At 39.0% G+C, this 23,014-nt stretch overlaps 1 protein-coding gene across 1 annotated transcript; it reads right to left on the reverse strand.

Annotated features, from left to right (window-relative positions):
* Positions 1-56: 56 nt before the first annotated feature.
* Positions 57-21,298, reverse strand: LOC127238874 (bile salt sulfotransferase 2). Its single transcript, XM_051207637.1, has 6 exons — positions 21,077-21,298; positions 19,397-19,605; positions 17,345-17,471; positions 13,060-13,154; positions 5,680-5,857; positions 57-357 (listed from the first exon to the last, which is right to left on the reverse strand). The coding sequence occupies exons 1-6, from the start codon at positions 21,207-21,209 to the stop codon at positions 245-247; spliced, it is 855 nt and encodes a 284-aa protein (XP_051063594.1). The 5' UTR covers positions 21,210-21,298; the 3' UTR covers positions 57-244.
* Between the last annotated feature and the right edge of the window lie 1,716 nt (positions 21,299-23,014).

The raw sequence follows: 23,014 nt of genomic DNA on the forward strand, positions 1-23,014 counted from the left end.
GTACACACACACACACACACACACACACACACACACACTCATGCACACACGCAGAGACATACACACATGTTAGATCTACTATTACTCCAGTGCTACTACCACTACTTCTAATGCTACTACTAAAATCTTAAAAAAAAAAAAAAAACTACACAATTCAGTAACAGGATTTATTCTATGACCTCATGCAATCATTCACATATACAGAAAATTACACCTAGCTGTCCATACATGAAGTCTTAAGTGGTTATTGCCATGGGAAAAGCTCTGGAGGAAACCCGGCCATTTTCTCCTGGAATACTTTATCGAAGGCTTCAGCTTGTGCTACTGTAAAGTGATTCTTCCAGTCCCCAGTTACGCCTAGAGAAGGTGAAGCAGACACAGAGACGGGTTAATGGTGATCTTAGCTCTGCTCTCACGCCTTCCTCCCCATGTTCTTAGCGTCTGCTTGACAAGGGCCACACGGGTAAAAGTGGGACTGTGGTGACGTCCTGGAGAAAATGCCTTATGCCCAGAAATAATATGCAAACGTTTACCTGTGAGGACATAGTCTTTCCTTCTTCTGTCCCAGTGTATCAATCATACAATCTAACAGCATCAAAACTGGCTCTACCTTAATATATGTCCAGATTATTCCTGCATCCCCTTACACCTGCTTCCATCACACTATCCAACCCAACTGTGTTTCTTATAGCAATTATCCAAGCAGATTTCAATTGTTCTCTTTACATTTTTAGTTTTTACATATAGAAGTTATGCAAATCATGCAAGAAACTTTTAAAACATCTTCTATTATTAATTTTAATTTATGTGTGCATAGGTGCACATGAATACAGGTGCCTCTGGTGGATTTAGGTATCAGATCCCCTGAAGTTGGAGATACACACTGTGGTGAGATATAGGCTAATCATCTTGATCCTTCCATCAGATGAGGAGACCAGGCTACTGCCAGCTAGAACAGTTTCAGTCCTGGGTGATATCTGTTTCAGTCAATATGGTGTTTGGTGATGCATGAAAGTCTACATGATATTTTTACCATACCTTTCCTATACATCGTTTCTTATCACTCTATTCTAGTATGTATTTAGTTTTGACAATAGAGATGCCAAAATGTGTAATGGCTCACATTGCATTGTGTGTTTCTTCACCCTAGAATGCTGATGTTATCCATATACTCACTTCCTGTACTTTTCTTCCCTTATTAATGACACTGTGAAGCCCTCTTCCTATCTTCCTTCCATCGACAACTCTGAAGCCCTCATCTCTGCTTATTTTATTTCATAGGTAGGCAAGTTTTACACATTTCCTTTTGGTATAAAAGCCTGAAATATGTATCTAGTATACTTGAAAAGTAAAGTGTTTCTAATAACACCAGAGGCTTCATTATCAAATCATACCAGAAATATAACACACTCAATACAGAGTTGTTGAAAGCATTCATGAATGAGTGAAGAAGGTACTGGTCTTTTCCCCCCACTTTGCTGATGAGGAAAATTAGTCCTTAAGATATTTACCCCAAATGATAGTGATAAATGTGGATTTGAAGCCAAAAAGACTGAAAATAGGAGTCATGCTTTTTCTTATCACATTACATTTCTTTTGTATCATGTAAAGTTAACATCAAATCCCCAATGGTATTATAAAAGAAAATGTAAAGTATTCATAATTAATTGGTAATGATTGATACAGCATTATCAAATAGATAGCATTAATTGATATGACTATAATATTGTCATCTGTTAAGATGGGTAACTATAACCTTTAGTCAAAGGTCACTGTCCGTCTTTGCACCTGCTTTCAGTGTTATTGTGAAAGGTGTACTTTGTGCTCATTTCAGAAAATAAAACACAACCTTTCTCTTGAAAAAAAAATGGGTAACTATAATATACATTGATACTCTCAACTTCATTATTAGAATAAATTTTGGTATTGTTTCTCCCAGCATGCCTGGCTCCTGACAGGACAGACTGGAAGCCAAGTCACAAGAATCTCAGAAAATTCAGTATGACTGCCCACTGGAATAAATCAGTCCACATGAGAGAAACATGTCTTTTCAGGTACACACATGAACTTCTAAGTCCAACTATGTCAAAATCCTGTGAGCATACAAGCATGTATTTCTCTTCATTCCTTCTTTCTAAAATCTATTCAAATTCTGGTGTCAGCAGACAGGATAACCATAATTCATGGTGATTTAACTTTTGTTAGGAAGGAACTTCCTCATAGTTCTGGAGGCATTAGTTCCCACAAGAGTTTGTTGTGCAGACCTTCTCTGGGTTTCATTTTTCTTTTTTGGTCTTAAGATAGTGGACTTCTACCTAGTTCTTCTTCCCTCTGTGTCTCAGATTAATGTCTTCTCAAGAAACCAGTGTAAATGTTTAATGGCTCAAACACTCTCTCATGAAAACACCACTGTGAACTAATGGGGTTCAATATATTTGAAGTTTGTCAGAAGACAATTCCTATAACATGTCTTGATTGTGACAATATCATCATAAATGCTCTCCCTACTAACCAATGGCTGAATTGTAATGACCATCTCTATGGTCTGCATTTTCTGTAGTATCTAAATATGGAATCACAATGACCAAAACTGTTTCTATAAATTGTTGTTTGAAGGCTCAAACCATATTAATCCTAAGAAGCCAGATGACTAAGTTTCCCAGTTAAATAGTAACTCTTCAGACGCATTTTTCTTGTTCCTTGAGTAGCGCTAGAAAATGCTTCCCAGCTAAGTCCAGCATAACATGTAACATAGTTTTTCATGCATTATGATTTAGGTAAATGGGTATGTAATGGAAAGGAATGAGTTAAACTTTGATCTTCTCATAACTTCAAGACTGGAAAGAAGGAACAAACCATGTGTATTATTTGAAAAGACCGGAAGTATTCTCAAGTGTTTTATGTTTTAGAAGTGTTTCACAGTATATTCATATCAGCATCCTCTATTCTAAATTCATGAATCAGGGAGGGGTGGGCAATGAAGTTGGCCTCTCCCCTCAATGACCTGGTTTCCAGTGAGACTCATGACTTGTGAGTTTTACTATAATAAAAACAATTTTCTAAAGTATAAGTTACCTTCAAATGCAAAATAAATGGATATCACATATAATCATTACGATAATTTAATTATCTATTATATATATATACATATATACATATATATATATTTCCTTCTAGCATATATGGCAAATGAAAAATACTATGGTTTGAAAGAGATTAAACCAAAATCCTACTGTGGTCTCATCCTGGAAGAATCCAGCTGGAAAATAATGAGATCTGTCCTCATGGAATTGTGTCCTCAATTCAATTGCCTCTGCTTCTGTACACCTCTGATAAAATTTTCACTAGTTACTTTCCATGTACTTCATTTTGGAATGGATTTTCATTTAGTGATACAATTTAAGGTCAATTTTGTGATATCTATATTTCTCTTGTTTAGATATTGTATTTTATATTTTATATAGCTCAGTTAGAAATGTAATGTATAATTTAGTACAGATTTTAGATAGTTACCTATAATAGTAAAAACTTATAGCTAGGTGAGTTAGGTTTTCTAGATATATAGAGATTTATTTGAGATAGATAGGAATTCTTCAAACCTTTCAAAGACCTACAGAATATGACATTTGAAACGGTTTAGGGTTTTTCTTGACAGTGAGACATAACTGCTCCTGGCAACACCACCTGCATCAGAATGGAAGATGGACATTAAAGAAACAAACTCGTTATGAAGTTTACTTCCAATATGGCAAGACTAGCCATTTGGACAAGATACTGCTCTTGTCTGGACTGTTTGACTTTATGCTGTATAAACTGGACATGCAGGACCCACAGAAAAGTGACTGCTGATTCAAGATGGACAATGCTACAGAGTTCCTTCTTCATGGAAGAGTCTGCCAGACAGTCTGCAGGACATAGAGGAAAGTGACTAACAAACTACCAATATAAGAAGACAGTTTAACGTTTCCTGCTTTGCTGAAGAGTCTACCAGACACACTATGGCCTATGGACTGAAGATGGAAGATTACAGAAAAACTTCAGGTGCCTGACATGGCGAGTTGTCTCTGTCATTTCTAGAGTTTAAATATTATCCTTCTGTGGTCTTTAAAGGAGTTGAAGACAGATAGTTATGGTTATAGTTTTCCTTAGTTAGGCTTAAAGATAAGTTACATATAGGACTTTAGACTTTACATATAGACTTTACATATAGATAAGTTACATATAGACTTTAGGATAGATGATAAAATAGTTTTTTAATCTTGCTAAATGTTAATGGACTAAATATTGTTAACTGTGATTCTTATTTGATAACTGTTATGTTATATATTTTGCTATGTTAAGGTTAAAACCCTTCTTTTTATTTAGACAGAAAAGAGGAAATGATGGGAGATGTTATTCTGTATATGTTTCTCATACTGGTTAATGAATAAAGCACTATTGGCCAATAGGAAAGGAAATAGGAGGGACTAAGAGACAAGGAGGAAAGAGGAAGTAGTAAGAAAGAGTCAGCATGGAGAGACTTGGGAGATGAGATGCCAGCTCCACTGCCTGGTAAGAAGACCACGTGGAAATACATAGAAATGGGTTAATAATTAAGATAGAGGTAGCCGATAAGAAAATAGTAACTGGCCAACAGGATTATATCAAATACAGAGTCTCTGTGTGTTAATTGGGGCTGGCGCGGCGGCGGGACGAGACCAGGCGGTGGGCAGAAAAACCATACTCCTTACAATAACCTGCTGTCAACTTTAACTCACTTATTTCAATTTATACACTTCATGTCTTTAAATCCTAGAACCTGGTATTTACACTCTATGGTGGAAGAGAAGTGAAGTTTAAGTCTGAAACATGTAAATTATTGGAAGAAGAAAATTAGACCCACACCTCCCAGCACCCTTTATTTATGCACAATTTCTTTTTTATGCACATTTTCTTTACTCATACAAAAAGACATGACATATGACTCATTCCCTCTTCAAATCTGAGTCATATATCAACACTTATTTGTTAATTATGTGCAAGTGAGACTCCAAGCATGATTCATTCTGGCAAAATACTTCCTCAATATTATAGCTATGAAACCACAACCACCATCTACTCCAAGCATAGAGAAGGAGCACAGACATAGATAATATGGATATTCCCAACACAGCAGAGAAAATTCAGGAAAAAAAGAGAATAGTCTTGAGCCTGAAACAATCCAAATTTAGGTTGGCAAACACCATCAGATTCTAACACTGATGAAAATTTTGCTTAGTATTGATAGTATGCATCAGCAATCTTTGACATGTTCATCATCTTTTCCTGGTGTTAATGGAAGTGTTTACTGTGGTAATGATCACAAATTTATCTTTGGCCCCATGCATTAAATATTTTCTGTACACTTGAGGTCCAAGTTACAAGGAGCCTAACAAAGCCTCATTGCAGTATGTCTACCATTTTGTTTACCATTGAAAGTATTGCACATGACTCTCTACATTCCTTAAGTTCTCTCCCAGAGCAAAATCAATATTTTTTTCAGAATTCTTGAAGCCCACATGATTCCCTATAAAGTCTTTGAAAGACTATGATTTGAAGTGCAATAGATTATGAAATATTCCCAACTCTTTCTTAGACTCCTCATGGAACAACAAGCCCTCCAAATGTTCTGACATATTTGAATCTAGAAAATGTCTTTACCTTTTCTCAGGAGGACTAAACCATTAGGAATCATATCGTCTGTGATGAGACTAAAATTGGACATTTTATTTTCTTTCATGGCTTTGAAGGATATATTCTTGAGGACCATATCCAGCTCATCTGACTCTAATTTCTTTCCTAGGAAGTCACAGATCTTCTCTATTGTTTTTCTTGTGTCCTAAATGAAAAAGAAACAAAAAATGTTCATTAGAAAATAAAACATCTGAGAGTTCAGATGCAGAGATGGGGGACTATAGATGGATGATGAAAAGGTGACATAAAGAAAGAAATGGCATCATGCAATGAGAATGCATTCCTTGGGACCCTATAGGTAAAGCTGGGCACAGAAGCAGGTAGGCTAAATCCACATCTTCACTTTTTAATTTACTCACCCAAATCCAGTCCTCTAGTCTTATTCACAGTTTTGTATGGAACATCTGCTTGGCCTCCCTCTTTCAAATTCCTGTCTAAAGTGGCTCACATAGATCTTATCCTCCTCGTTTTTTTTTCTCTATTCATTACTTTTTCTTAGATATTAATTGCAAAAGACACTACCTAAGAACCCACAGTCTTCTCTAACTAGGAAAGCAGGTAGGCTAACTGTAGATCTTTAGCTCTCTATCCATTCTTCTAAGTACAATCCTAAATCTCAGAAGCAGCTTCATATCAAACCTTCTGCTGTGGCCTGTCCTCAATCATGGTCCCATTTACAGGTTACTAACTAAGCATAACCTGTGGGAAACTGAAATCTTCCCTCTTGTGGACCTTATTATGCCCCTTCCTAGCCCATCCCTATTCATTAGTGTCATCTTTCTATATCCAGAAAAACATACATTTTACCTGAAACACCAGTAGCCTCACTGGGGCCTGCACCTGCACTGGGGAGGCCAGCCACCAGACTGGCCTGTGTTCTGGTCATGCCACCCCCACAGAAGTTGCCCATCCTCTGGTGCCCTGCTCAGAACATCCTGAGGACCGGGGACTGTGCCCGGGGTAACAAATCCTAGAACATAGTCAATCTAGTGTCTGCCAGCAACCTAGTCCTACCTCCACCCACTTGAAGAGGATAGCCATTGGAGTATAGGACCTGCTTGGACCCACCGGAATGGAACCCTGGTCCGCCAGGAATCTGCCAGGAGAGGGAGAGACTTAACCATAAGCACTGGAAGAAGGGATGGGTAGACAACAGTATAAGAACACAGTCAACAGCCAAGAGTTGGTGGCATACACCTTTAAAACCAGCACTCAAGAGGCAGAAGCAGGTGGATCTCTGTGAGTTCAAGGCCAGCCTGGTCTACAGGGCTAGTTCCAAGACAGGCTCCAAAGCAATAAAGAGAAAACCTTTCTCAAAAACCAAAAAAGAGCACAGTCAACAACAGAAAGATCAATATGACACTACCAAGGTCTACGGACTCCACACCAGCAAGTCCTGAACATCACAGATGAAGTGGAGCAAGGTAACCCAGTCACAAAAAGATGAACATGAATGTACTGACTCATATATGGATTTTAGACATAGAGCAAAGGATTACTAGCCTACAACTCACCTCCAGAGAAGCTAGGAAACACAGACAACCCTAAGAGAGACATACATGGTCCCTCACAAAAGGGGAAAGGAACAAAATCTCCTGAGCAAATTGGGAGCAGGAAGGAGGGGAGAGGGAGTTAAGAGAAACAGAAGAGTTGAAGAGCAGGGGAGAGGACAACATGAGGAAGCAGGAAGATTGAGTTGGGGGAAGAATAGACTAGAACAAGAGAAGAGATCATAATAGAGGGAGACATTATAGGTTTAAAGAGAAATCTCGCACTAGGGAAATGTACAGAGACCTACAAGGATGACTCCAACTAACAATCTAAGCAATAGTGGAGAAGCTACCTTAAATGCCCTTCCCCAGTAAAGAGATTGATGACTACCTTATATGCCATGCTAGAGCCCTTCCTCATCCAGTAGCTGATGAAAGCAAAAGGAGGCACCCACAGATGAACACTGAGACAAACTCCTGGAATATAGTTGTGAAGAGGGAAGAGTGATGAGCATAAGGGTCAAGACCAGGCTGGAGAAACCCACATAAATAGCTGACCTGAACAAATGGGCACTCATGGACCCCAAACTGATAGCTGGGAAACCAGCCTAGGACTGACCCAGACCCCCTGGGTGTTAGTCAGGAGGACTGGCCAGTCTATGTAGCCTCTGGTAATGGGTCAGTATTTATACCTAGTATATGAATTGACTTCGGGAGCCCATTCTACATAGAGGGATACTCTCTGAGCATAGACACATGGCAGAAGGCCTGGGCCCTGCTCCAAATGATATGACATACTTTGAATATTCCCCCATGGAAGGCCTCACCCTCCCTTGGGAGCAGAAGGGGGGAATGGGGGTTGGGAGTGGGATAGGGGATATGGGGATGGTGAGGGAACTGCGACTGACATGTAATACAAGCTTGTTGCAAATTTAAATTGAAAAATACTATCATAAAAAAGAAAATCCAATATCTAATAATAGGAATAGAGGGAAAAGAAGTAAAACATAGGCCTATGGCACAGAAAGTATTTTCAACAAAATATAAGAAGAAAAATGTTTGGTTTTTTTTTTTCTTCCATTTAAGAGATTTTCTCACATTGTCTTTGAGGATCTCTATCATTTTTATGATGATAATTTTTAAGTCATTCTCTTCTGCTTCATCTGCTTTGGGGTGTTCAAATCTAGTTGGTGTAGAGTCCCTAGATTCTGGTAGTGTTATGCTTGTCTTTCTATTGTACTCACTCATATGTGGATTTTAGACATAGAGCAAAGGATCACCATCTTATAATTCACACCACCAGAGGAACTAGGGTACAAGGTGGATTCTAAGAGATTCATATAAGGTCCCTCACAGAAGGTAGAAGGCACAAGTTCTCCAGAGCACATGGGGAGTGGAGGGAGGCAGTGAGTGGAGAGGGAACTAGGAAAAAGAGAAGGGGAGGAGAGGAAAGCACGTGGGACTAGGAAGATTGAGTCAGGGGAGGAATAGAAGACAGGAGAGAGAGAGAGAGAGAGAGAGAGAGAGAGAGAGAGAGAGAGAGAGAGAGAACATAAAAGAGGGAGCCATTATAAGATTGAAGAGAAAACTGAACCTAAAGAAATGTCGAGAGACCCACAAGACTGACTCCAACTAACAATTTGATTTGAGCAACAGTGAAAAGGCTATCATAAATGCCCTTCCCTGATAATGAGATCAACGACTAACTTATCCACCATCATGGAGCCCTCATCTAATACCTGTTGGAAACAGAAGCAAACATTCAAACTAAATACTGAGCCAAACTAGAAGCCATATGCAGAGATGGAGGACAAGACCACGCTGCAGAAACACATAGAGACAGCTGACCTGAACAAGGAGGAGCAAATGGGCCCCCAGACTGATAGCTGGGAATCCAGCATGGGACTCAGACCCCCTGAACATGGGTCTCAGCCAGAAGGACTGAGCAGTCTAAGGGACCTCAGACAGCAGAACCAGGATGTATTTCTGGTGTGCAAAAGGACCTTGTGGGCACATCCCCCATGGAGGAATGCTCCCTTAACCTAGAGACATTAGAGAAGTTCTAGTCCCTACTTCAAATGACCTGACAGATTTATATGACCCCTCCTAGATGGCATCACCCTACATGTGGAGTGGGGGGGATGGAAGGGGAGGGTGGTTGGGGTACATGGGAGGGAGAGAGAGGGGAAGAGGAAGAGAGGGAGGAAGGGAGGGAGGGAGAGGGAACTGGGATCGATATGTAAAATAAAAATAAATAATAAATAAAAGAAGAAAAATATCCTAACCTAAAGAAGGAGATACCTGTCAATTAAAAGGTGCATACAGAACACCATGGGGAGTCTTCATACATATATACAACCTAATATAGTAGAAAATTTTTATATTTGTGTGTATACAAACATACACACATAAGAAGGCACTCTAAATAATATAATTTAATGGGGGAGATGGTGTTCCAAATGGCCATCACTTGTCACTAAAGTAAGACTTGCAGTACTGAAATTGGGTACATCTAATTGAATTGTTGGCCAAATGCATCCCATGAGAAGCTCTAATAAACACATGCTGTTGCTAAGACTACAGATTGTTCTACAAAAACTGACATCAAGACCACATTTCTGAATACAACACCTGTATAATTCATAAAACATGGATATTCTGGGCTTGTGACTGAACAGAGCTTTCACCTCCACTATTCAGCCTCTTTGTTATAGCAAGGTACTCTGCACTCTATCAAAAGAGAAATGTAAACATGAAGCCAGCCACATATCCTTTGCTGTACAGTAGTGAAGTACATGAAAGCTATGCTAGGAACCAAACTCATGGGAGTAACCAACCAATAGTTGATTTTATTTAAGGCCCACTCCTTAAGATAGAACACATACTTGACACTGCCATAGTGACCAGAGACTCTATAGACTGTGAACCTCGATTAAAACCAAATACTACTTGCATAAAAAAATTAGCAACACATCATCTTTATACATGCTTCAGTTGAGGGGCATCTAGGTTGCTTCCAGGTTCTTGCTATTACAAATAATGCTGCTATGAACATAGTTGAACAGATGTCTTTGTTGCACGGATGTGGATCATTTGGGTTTATGCCTAAGAGAAGATTGCCAGGTCCTGTGGTAGACGAATTCCCATTTTTCTGAGGATCCACCATACTGATCTCCAAAATGGCTGTATGAGTTTGCACTCCCACCAGCAATGGAGGAGTGTTCCCCTTTCTCCACGTGCTCTCCAGCATAAGTTGTCATTGGTGTTTCTAATTTACTCTGGCAGGAGTAAGATGGTATCTCAGGGTTATTTTGATTTACATTTATAGAATTGGTGGGAGCTTTGTTTTAGCAATATTTGTGACATGTTAACAGACTCAAGGCATTGTGTTCAGTGGCAAGTAGTTCATACATGTTATTTATGTTTGTATGCTTTTCCCTTCCTGGGCACATGGTGGTTAGATTTATTTCTCTCTTCAAATTATGTTTTACCATGGCTTTTGCATTGGTTAATGATATGAAAACCAAATAATACAAGCCACTTACAGAAAAAAATAATAACATAAAAAAATGAGTGACATCATGACTCCCAATTAGTGCTTACTCAGCAGCAATCAGAGAAGCTTTCTCCCAAAGAAGTTGAGAGCAGATATAGAGACCCACAGCCAGGCAGTACACACAGTGAGAAACTTTTGAACAATCAGTACTTGATGGTGTGCCTCCACCAAATGCCTCCCTTCAGAGCACAAAGAACTCAGAAGGAGGAGGAGGAGAAAGAAGAAGGAGGAGAAGGAGATGGAGGAGGAGGAGGAGAAGGAGGAGGAGAAGGAGGAGGAGAAGGAAGAGGAGGAGGAGAGTGAGAGAGGGGAAGGACACCAACAAATCAAGTTCTCCACACCAACATGAGAAAAGCTACTATAAACCCACAGACTGCAGCAGTATGCACAGGGTCACAGCAGCCTGTACCACTTCTCTGCTTATAAACAGGGCTTCCAGCTCAGTGTTCTTACGGGCTTCTTGGATGTGTGAACATGTGGTTCTCTGCTTTTGCCTTTTCTTGCACTGTTTTATTTCTGTTGGTTTGTCTTGTCCAAATTTTAGGTGATAATATTGTTTCATCATATTTATCTAATTTTGTTATAACTTTTAAAATGAATGAGTGAAAATGTAGCCACGAAGGTAACGGTTAACAACTGAACTATCATTTATACCTGCTGGGAGAGGAAAAACCAGTTTTCTCCAATGTAGTGACAATGGCTATATAAACCATTCTAGAGCAGTCTTTGTGGTCCAGGTTAGGTGACCGACATAGAATAGACTCCACAGTGTTGTGTGCATGTGTCCTTTTATTTGGTTACAGTTCAGTGTCTCAACTTTTTCTCTTTCAGTGTTTTACTATTTTGGTCAGGGTTGTTTTATTGGGTTTTCAATTTGTTTTTTGAGAAAGAATTTAAAGTTGGTTGGGTAAGGAGGGTGATAAGATGTGGAAGAAATCATGGGCGGGAAGTAATGTGAGCATAATAAGCTTAAATTTAAAAATGGTTTTATATAATAAAAATATAATAATAAGAAACAAAAACAAAGAATGCACAATTTTCAGTAACCATCATCGCCAGAGTCTAGCTGTAAGACTGTTTCTTATCCTCTTTAACTAAAATTTTTGAAGAGTTCTAAGGGTGAGCTATTGTTTTCTCTGGCAGACTGTGTGCTTAGTGTATTTTTTTCTTATGCAGTTAAAAGTAAAGTTGATACTTTTATCTGTGCTATGTAAATGATGGTTACCTTTCACCCCAAACTTCCAAACTATTTAAACTTTTGAGCTGCTGATCAAATAAGAATATTTTTGGTCTTATATGTTTGTTATCATTATATTTCCATCATTATAGGAAGGATATTTTAACTAAGTGAAAATAAAATATACAAATGAACTTAAAATTATTTTTCTTAATGATCTTTTGAAATAATGTCTCGTATATCCAAGGTTGACCTCAAGACCACCGTACAATGAAGCATGGCCTTGAACTACTGAGCATGTCTCTATCTCCCAATGCTAGGTTTAGAGTAATATAACTACCTGGAAAGATATTTTCTTTAGTTATTAAAATAAGAGATATGTGAGTCATACACACAGTACTTAACCATATTTCTAACCTTCTGTGGGGCATTTCAGTTAAATGAAACCTGCCATGATCAGACAATGTTATAGCCTATCAATCTACTAAGATATATGCCTTATGTAATATTGAAAAAATTTATATTATTTAATAAAACTTTTGAAATCTCCACTGTATTCTAGCCCACCATGCAGAAACTCTGTAGTAAACAGCACAGGACACTGTGCTCCCTGATTGACCCCACCCTGCACACACCTGGTCAGATTTGAGTCTTGAGTTCTGTTCATGTGACTCTAGCACTTGTACTCTCCCCAGGATTCAGAGATGGGTGTCATGCCTTTGTGCTTCTTCTTCTGGTCAAAGGGTGATGGCATACGTTTGAGCACCAGAGTGGAATTAAACTGCTTTACCCATTTGTCACTCATCACTGGGTTATCGGATGTGTGGAATGTCTTGCATAAACAGAATTTTTACAAAACAATCAGTAGTTCAAGTGTGAGATATTCCACTCTAACTCAAGGTGGAGTGGGGTATAGAAGATGAGGGTTATGGATATGTAGACTGGATAGGAAATGCCATCGTATCCAGGTCAAAAAAGGACACGGGGCATAATCTCACTTTTAGGAACTCTTCATGAGCCTAACCCTTACAAAGTAGGTGGAGTGGGAATGTGGAGGATATGTGGGCTGCAGCATGGGGTAAGTTGGTGAGAGGTTGTGTGGTTGCTGTAAGAATGGCAGTTACCTTTTTCATGTCTTCATAGCTCAGCAGCAGGAAGTTTTCACTTCCTCTCATGGACAGCCAGCCACGGATGTGCTCAAACCATGACCCATATGCCACTGTGTAAAGGGAGGAAGGAAGTGTTGAATACAAAAAAATGGATATGAGGTCTGCCTGATAGGCTTCACTTTTCTGCAAATGACAGCTAGTTTTACTATGAAAAGTCAAACCAGTATTTACAGTACTCAATGTGACATTCTACTGGTGGCCATGACACAGGACCAGCTGGTGGCAATAAAATTTCAGAAGACTTGACCACCCGGAAGCAAAGCTTAATGGAAAACTAACATAGGTAAAAGCAAGATAACATTTTGCCCCTTCCTGTGATACAGCAGGGATTTCAAAAGATAGAAAATAAAGAACAAAGAAATATCACACAAGTCTTTTCTCATGAGGAGAAATATGGACTATGGCTAGGGTAATGATTAAGAAAACAATTGTGACCCATAAGCTAAGTTAGCTAAGGTTTTTTTAATCTTAATGTTGGGAGATGTGTTCATAGCTTTCAGTGTGTATCATAGCTAAAACTAAACTATGAATATGACTTAAATTTAGATTAATATGATATTGTTAATAGTTTTAAGCTGAAAAACATGATGAAATAATCCAAAGTTTAGAAAGGCACATAATTGAGAGAGGGACTCAATGATGTGAAGGAACCAGAATAAAGTACCCCAGTTCATATTAGCTGCTGTGCTTTTCTTGTTAGGAAAGGTTGATGATCAAATATGTTGATTAATTCCTTGTGCGTATTTCTGACATCATCTTCCCAATATAAAAATTTGTTGATGCACAGGGTGAATGGGTATGCATCAAGAGGAATTAAAATGTAGAAGAGTGAGCGTTTTGCATATATAAAAGTTTAGATTTGTGATTCTTCAAATTCCCCTTGTAAGATTATCTTTTGATATAAGAAATAAAGTAATTTATCCACTTCGTTACTGCAAAATACAGCTTGCTAGTGAAATAACTGGCTTGGAAAATACCTTGCTTGCTTACACTGGATTGATCTATAATAAGTTTTTTAGATATGATCACATGTGGGTTCTTGGGATAATTTGTTTTTCATTCATAATAGGATGTTTAATAATATAAAGGAAATGAAAAACATGTGTTTTATGTATATTCATCATAACAATTTACTTGAAAAGTAGGATGACACTACATCATACTTTTTGTATTGTCGGGAAGATTTTGATGGGGTATATAAGGTGTAAAAGTATAAAGAACAACAGAGAGAGAGGGTGGTGTAAAGACACTAAATGTGTGTGTATTATTTTCCATTTATTACAGTCCCGGAGAGTTAATCTGAGGCCCTTTCACTGGCTGCAGAGAATTAAGTTTTCCTCACTCAGAAAGAAACTTCAAGTTGAGTGATTATTCCACTGACTCAGTGGTTTCCCCCAATCCCTGAGTTGCTGAAGGCTCTTTCTCATGGCAACAACATTTCACACACACACACACACACAGTTGATGAGCTGATAAAATCAAGTTCATTAGCAAACCCTTCTCTTTATAGACTTGAGATACCATGAGAAGACATGAAGACATTCTCCTGGCAGGTTGCAGTGACAGATATATGAGTTTGTGAATAGTGATGAAAACAATAGAGATAAAGTTTTGTGGGCATGGGCATGTTTGAACTTTTTATTACCATCATGTCTGGAGAATTATCTTAACCCTTTCTGAGGGAGATCCCATCCCACTGGTATTCACATGTTAGGTTCCATTACTTCTCAATAGTGACTCCTGAAGACCCAGGCCTCCAAAACACAGAAAACCTGAGACATTCCAGGTTTAGCCTTTTATATCCATCCCAAGCTTTATATACATTCCTAGTACTACTGGGATGTGATTGTTAACAGTCACACGATCTTCCCTGTTCCTGGACTGACTGTAGTCTCTTTATGTCTCAGCCCCCACTGAACACCTTCATTGTTCTCTGCTATATGAAAAACTAACTGAATCAAGTGTGGAGAGAAGATAAAACATGAGCCAGCGTCAGAGCAGTAGGAAATATGATTCAAGGAATCTAAGATTTGATTGAAATCTGGAGTAAATGATTACAGAAAGGAAGAGAATTGCTCAGTACACGGCAAAATTAAGTCACTTAAAAAAAAAGTGAAAGCTTGTCTCATGTGGTGTCTCGGTGGAGAACATTTACATTGCATGTGTGAGGAGGACCTAAGTTTGAATCCTCAGAAATGATTAAAAGATGGTGATGCAGCCTAGGGTTCACTCTATGATGTGGAATGTGGAGAATACCCAGAAGCACTGAACCTGCTAATATGGCACACACAGGGATGAGCAAAAAGAAAGACACTGTCTCAAACACAGTAGAAATTAAGGCTCAACACCTGATATTATTGTCTGTCTTTAGCACAAGATCATCAGTCTGCACACATTTGCATCCACATCAACATAAATACACATAGCTAGACACATAACAAGGAAGCTGAAAACCAAACTGAATATGGTGGCACACATCTGTAACACCAAAACTCAGGGAGTAGAGACAAGAAAAGACCAGAGGTTCAATGTATTTTCAAGTACATAATGAATTTCTGGTCAATCTAAAATATAACAGATCCTATTGTAAAACAACAATAAAACACAAAAGAAAATTAGCAATGGCACAGAAAATAAGGCAATAACATATATCTATATAATAATTAACAGTGTTCTTTGTTAGAAGTTGTTTTAAAAGGAACTTTTTAAAAAGGGATTCAAAAAAGTATGCCAACATGTCTTGGTATGTAGATTAAGATGGCCCTGACCTGTTGATCTACTCATCTCTTCGGCATTGTTTCTGTGATTGTAGGCCTGCTCCATCCTATTATGCCTGGATATTACCTATTTTGTTTCACTTTAATTGATATGTGTCAAGTAAGGAGACCTAGTGGATGTATCCAACAAACAAACAAACAAAACAGCCACAAGATCTGTCTGTTAGTGAGCAGTAATGTTCAATAGGCAGACAAGTAAGAACTTGTTGTGCAATGGTGTGTGAGAACAGGATGACTTCAATATTACATTCAAAATGAGATGAAACGTAAACTATCAACTGATTGAACATAGAGAGAGATAATAGGGAACCAAGTGAAGGCTACAGAATACATTGAAGTCTAGGAATGTAGCCAAGTTAAATAACATTCTTGATATTACGACTTGAGCTCCAATACTGAGCTAAAAGAACATGATAGCAGGTGCTTGTAGCCCAAGAACTCAAGAGGGAGATTCAGAAGAAGAAGAGTTTCAAGCTCATCCCTGACTATATAGAGTGTTTCAGACCAGCCTAAGCTATATCTCACTTTGTCTTAAAAATGTCTGTGAGCCAGAAGCGGGAAGGGACAAGTCCCCCAGAGCACAGGGGAAGGGGGGGGCAATGAATGGAGAGAGAAATAGGACAAAGTGAGTGGGGGAGAGGAAAACACATGCAACTAGGAAGATTGAGTCCGGGTAGGAATAAAAGAGAGAGACAGAGACATAGAGAGCATAAAAGAGGGAGCCAATATTGGTTTGAAGATAAAATTGAAACCAAAGAAAGGTCTAGAGAACTACAAGACTACCACCAACTAACAATTTGAGCTTTTGTGGAAAGGCTACCATAAATGCCCTGCCCAGATAGTGAGATCAACAACTAACTTATCCATGGAGCCCTCATCTAATACCTGCTGGAAACAGGAGCAAACACCCATACATAAACACTGAGTCGAACTAGAACCCAGATGCAGATGGAGAGGACAAGACCAGGCTCCAGAAATACATAGAGACAGCTTACCTGAACAAGGAGGAGCTAACGGGCCACCAGATTGATAGCTGGGAATCCAGCATGGGACTGACTCAAGCTCCTCTGAATATGGGTCTCAGCCAGAAGGACTGAGCAGTCTAAGGGACCTCAGACAGTGGAACCAGGATGTATCCCTGGTGCACAAAAGGACCTTGCGGACACATCCCCCATGGAGGGATAACTGCCTTAACCTAGAGACAGGAGAGAAGCCCTAGTCCCTACTTCACATGGCCTGTCAGATCTACATGACCCCAACTGGATGGCATTCCCCTACATATGGGATTGGGGTAGGGGGAGGGGAGGGTGGTCAGGGTGCATGTGAGATGGCAGAGAGGGTAAAAGTGAGGGAGGGAGGGAGGGAGAGAGAGACGGAGGGATGGACATGTAAAATAATAAATTAAATAAATAAATAAATGTCTATGAGCCTTCCCAGACACTTATATCAAATAGGGCACTCACCATTTCCTTTGAGGAACCATTCAAAATAAGTTGACAGTGAGTCTGCATTCTTGACAAGGTTTGACTTACTCCAGAAAAAGTAACCAGACACAAGAACATCTCTGGGATTTCTCATGACATATATCACCTTAAATGGAAAAAAAATGCACTTAAAGGTCAATATGGTCATTCTCCACGTTTTAACTAGCACAAGTTATATGAAATGCAAACAAATATACATGAGGTTTCTAAAAACACTTACTATTTTTATTTGTACAAAATATATAAATATAAAATATGTATACTCAGAATCATTTTATACAATTTTATTTGGTTTACAAAACTGGAACAGCAAAAATATTGAAATCACTAATACTGTAAAAACAAAACAACTATAACAAAATCCAAGATTAATTCTATAGTTATAAAGATTAATAACTTACAAAGTAAAAGACCATGCATCCGCTGTGAAAGAACATCTTGCTTATACAAGTTGATGAGTGCTGTGCTAAATCTATCTGTAATTTGGCAAGACAATTGTTTGGTGTAAGTGTATCTATCAAATACAACTCTCAGAAGAATAATGGTAAAGAACATAAAGCCAGTGTGTCATTGACAAATGGTGAACACCAAGACATTCTGGCAATGAAGAAATGTAGAGTCAGAGGAATTGAAATCTCCCTGTTAAAAGCATAGCAATGGGTTATACAATGATAAATCATAAGCCCTGAAAACATACATACAAGTAACATACAGACTAAACAAGTTGTATTTAAATATTGAGAAAAATGTAGCTACATGTACAGGTAGCAGCAATTAATGAAAGAAGAGACCATAAATTTGAAAGGGGCAAAGGATGGGCATATGGGTAAGCTTAGAGGGAGGAAGAGGAAGGGTAAATGATAAGTGTGATTATAATCTCAAAAAGTTAAATAAATAAGTTTAAAGTAACTAATAATCTTAATAAAATAAGATCTATATTTTATCTATGTTTTGTACCAATGCTCTTTGTGACATTAGCCCAGCATTCATGTCCTTAGACCTCAATATCTCCAGCCAAGAGTTTGCCAAATCCAGATAATGTAGACATATAGGACACAACTTAATTGTGATATTTTCTTTTATATATACATTTATTTTTTTCTTATTTTATATATCGATCCCAATTCCCTCTCCCTCCCATGCCCCCTAGACCACCCTCCCATCTCATTCCCCCCACTCCACAGGGAGGGTGATGCCTTCCAGGAGGGATCAACAAAATCTGTCAAGTCATTTGGAGTAGGGGCTAGGCCCTCCCTCCTGCCTCTAGGTTAAGGAAGTATCCCTCCATGGGGAATGTGCTCCCAAAGTCCTTTTTTGCAGCAGGGATTGTGATAGTTTTAAGAGAACTAATTTCTCTAAGTTTACCTTTGTTGTTTAAGCATTAAATATTTTTAGGTTCTCTGGTGGAGATATTTCCAGAGAATTTTCTTACTAATAAGATGCTATGATAGATCAGAGCCTGGCTATCTCTGATCAAATCTGGGGATCCTCTATCAGTGACATGGGCAATTATTGTGGCTACTGTTCTGAATGGACAGCTAGACACACCAAGTCACAGTGGCTACAGATGAGTCATGTCCTTTGAGCAATGGCCATGACTAAACTATTGGTGCTTGCTCTGGCGGCTTCCCCTGTGAGTAACTCTGCCTTGGATGATTCACCCAATAGGCATGGGGCTTATGTAAAACAAAAATTAGCTAATTGACATTAATGACAGCAAAAGGGAAGTATTCACTGGACATGAGAGCTTGAACTTTGCTTATCTTGTACATGTAGTTTCCTGGATGCTCTAATTGATATTTAACTTCGTCTCATACATCCAGCCAGGATCATCATGTGGTGGTTGACAGCTGTGTGCTCTGATGTATTCTGGAGAGGAGACATGTCACCTGGGATAAGAATCCCAGATTCCCTCCCACACCCAACACAACACAATCAGAGTGCACTTCAGGCAGAGCTCTAGGGCCCATCATGGTAGAATAAGGTCAATGAGCTTATTTGCTCAAGATTTCTCAACCACTGGACACTGACCTTGGCCTTGGAATGGAAGAAAGACTTGGGGAAAAGATGGAAGGGAAGGTGAGAGATGAGCAGAGGTGGCCTTTCATTACTGATCAAATATTTCTGTCCTATTTCAGTTTCTATCCAGGGTGAACGTTCCCAGACAGGCATGGATTGGACACACTCTGGATTCCCCTTGCTCTGAATCAAGGAGACAGTCTCAACCAGCCAGTTAGTTCCTGAACAAGAAGGAAAAGATATGGTAACTCACTTCAATAGTACTTGTGAGAAAGCCTCAAGTAGAATAAATGCCCGTACAATTTATACTGCAGTTGCTTTAAAGCACACAAACATGTGGTGTTCCCAGTGTCTACATGGTGTAAGTATGAAGTATATTCATCCAGTTCATCCCCAATGATTACACTGGAAAAACTGAGACTCTATACTCAAAAGACTCCACCTGCCTATTGAACATCCCTCCATCGTGGGCCACCATCATTCTATATTCTGGTGCAGGGAATTTGACTATCTCAGATATTTCTGAGCAATGCAGTCATGGCATCTGTCCTTGAGATTTGATCCTTTTATTAAATAAAATTCTGTTGTGATACATCCATGCTGCAGTGAATGTATGAGTATTGCTTCTCTTTAAGGTACATAAATTGTGTTGCATCTAGTTACCACACTCACTTGTATTTACATGCTCTTTTATCAATGGATATTTCTATTGCTTCTTTCTCTGGGTTTATGTGTGAATCTTTTTCATGCAATCCAACAATTTGGCTTTTCCATGTTATTGAACTTTTGATGTCAGCGATGTGGAGACATATCATTTATAACTTGATAAAGCTTGACTGGGGATCAGAAGGTAAATGTAGCCACACCAGTTAGCCACAGATACCAAGAAGTGGTGATACACACTTTTAATCCCAGGACCCAGGAGACAGAAGTAAATGGATCTCTGTGAGTCCAAGACCAGCCTTATCACACTAGAGTGAACAAGTCTAAAAGTAACAAAACTCACAACTTTAAACCCAGCACTAGAGAGGTATATAAGGAAAAAAGTAAAGTGTCTGATGAGAGATTCAGTTTCCAAAGGAAAGACAGAATCTTCATTTCAGCCTTGGTAGAATTAAGAGCTACTGGCTGGCTAATTTGCTTTTCTGATCTTCAGCTTGAACCCCAATATCTATCTCTGGCCTTTTATTATTCATGCTACACAGCAAGCTAATACTTAATTAATGTTCACTGCATCTGCCACCCATCTAATAGCTCTCCCCAAGACACCCACGATGCCTCTTTTTGGTTCCCTGTGTTGTGAGACTCTTTCCACTACCTGGACAAGGGTCATGGTAGTTCTTCTACCAGACAGTGGCCTCTCCTCCACATATTCTTTCCTCCACACCATCCCTCTTGATGCTATTTCTTCTGTTTATTCTTATCATCCTCCCTCTCCCACTCTGTCTTCCACACAGAGACACAACAGTGTCAGAGCCACTGCTGTTTCACCTTAACTTATCCTCCACCAACACAGACCAGTCGAGACATCTTAGTTTGAGTGGAAATGCATTCACACACAAGATCTTCATGCTCACAAAGAATTTTAAACCTCATATATAGAGAGCAGTCCATTTGTCACCCAAATGAATGAGGATCAAAGCCTTAAGCTTCCACATAAAACTTAGGATCACTTTTACTGATGGTCCTTACCTGATTTGGGGTAAGTCACTATGATCGTGTCTTCATCTCTGATCACAAACTTATTACAAGTTTCTGTAAGTATTTCTTTTTTATACCCTAGAATAGGGAAAGGAATTCCTTCAAACCAAGTGTAGTCTGACATGGCAAAGAGCTCTTTGTGGGTGCTGTTAGGATTCCAGCTGTAGCCAACTGTTCAGCTTATAGCAAATCTTAAGTGGTAAAGTTTATAGTACAGACAAAAGAAATCATTAACAAAACATAGTTCATTGTTAAACTAGCTTCTGGTAAGGAAAAATAGATTTTGTAACAACCAGTCAAAGGTTGCTGTATGAGGCAACTGTGAACTCATTCAGAGATCATTCTACAGCATTTGTAAGCGTGAGTTCATGACCCCAATCTAGAAATGCAGTAACAAGTACTAGGATATAGGAATGGGGCATGATTTAAAATGTTTTCTAATGTAATTTAGCTTTCAGAATGGTTTGAAATGTGCATAAAATAGCAGAAATCATACATAACTTTAACATGTGCAATTCTTTTATAAGAGTTTGTTTTTGAGGTCATGGTGCATTTGGGTGCACTGTATGACTCCCACCCTCCCTCTACCCTCCCCAAACATCCCTCCCTTTCACATGTTTGTGATGTTTAGTTGATGCATGTATATGATCACATGTACATATAACATACAGAGTCCATTTAGCTCTGTGTGTATGTGAATGTATTCTGAGCTGAGCACTTGTGATTGGACAACCAATATGTGATTTCCCCCCTAAGGCAAATGATTCTTTGTCTTTTGGCAGCCACTGCCTTGCTATATTCCTGCATTGAGGGGTAAGACCATATAGAATTTACCCATCCTCATAAGTGCCATTTTGCTGGTTCATTGGTGTAAATATACTATTGCAAGTAAATAGGTGTATTTCCTTGTGATGTCCAGAAGATATATACACTATCAGCAGGGATTATCCGCCTCTGGGGACATTCTTCTACTCCTCTTTGTTTTTTCCAAAGCCTTGTGTTGAAGGGATTCATTGCAGATATATCAGTTGGAGTTGGGCACCACTGAGTCAATTATTCTCTGCATTCTGACCAGTTGTGAGATTTTGTGATAGTCTCCATATATTGCAAAAAGTAGTTTCTTTGATGAGGGGTGAGGACTATATTTACCTGTGTGTCTAAAGACAGGCACTTAGAAAACAGCTAAAAAGTATACTTGTTTAAGAAACTGTCATTAGAATGTTTATAGTACCAGGCATGTCTTCCCTTTGGATGAGTGGGCCTTAGTCCAATTAGACAGCACTAGAAACCCCCAAAGTGAAAGTTCCACTATTGCCCCATTGTGCCTGTCTTGCCAGTCCAGTTTTTGTACAGTTCACATATAACCCACCTGGAGAGGCTCTGCGATTGCACTTCCTCCTTTGCAGCTTTCACTTCGGGAAAACCAGTTCTCACGGAAGAGATTCCGGGTCAGTTTCAGTTCACGTCCCCCAATTTCTGTGCTGAAGTGTATTGTGGCTTCTGCAACAGAAAACTAGCTTCAAGGTCTGTGAGCCAATCAAGGGCAACAGTAGCTCATATTGCTGTTTTGGAGGTCTCTTGACCTCCAAACTTCCCAGGAGGGTTCTCATGTATGGCACTGAGGTTTTCTTTCATAGTCTATGGCACTTGGGGCAGGGAATATTATTATAAGTGCCACAAATTTGTAAAAATACATGTTAATATATACACATATACAAGCATTTTATGTGTCTTTTTAGATAAATATGAGATAATATGATTGTCTTTTCAAGCACCTTTAGTATTATTTATTATCCTTACTTTTATGTCACTCTGTATAACTCCCTGTGAACTGAGAAACAGTTAAAAGCCCCCCTCTGGGAGGGCCCGGGCCCTGCTCCAAATATATGACAGACTTTGAAGACTCCCCATGGACTACCTCACCCTCCC

This window comes from Phodopus roborovskii, unplaced genomic scaffold (assembly GCF_943737965.1).
Source record: "Phodopus roborovskii unplaced genomic scaffold, PHOROB, whole genome shotgun sequence".
Classification (NCBI taxonomy): Eukaryota; Metazoa; Chordata; class Mammalia; order Rodentia; family Cricetidae; genus Phodopus; species Phodopus roborovskii.

Coding starts and splice junctions, on each gene's coding strand:
- LOC127238874 (XM_051207637.1), bottom strand. CDS start 21,209: ATGTCAGACTACACTTGGTTTGAAGGAATTCCTTTCCCTATTCTAGGG. Junction 19,606..21,076: donor AGTGACTTACCCCAAATCAG/GTAAGGACCATC, acceptor CTTCTTGTTCAG/GAACTAACTGGCTGGTTGAG. Junction 13,155..17,344: donor ATGGTTCCTCAAAGGAAATG/GTGAGTGCCCTA, acceptor CCCTTTACACAG/TGGCATATGGGTCATGGTTT.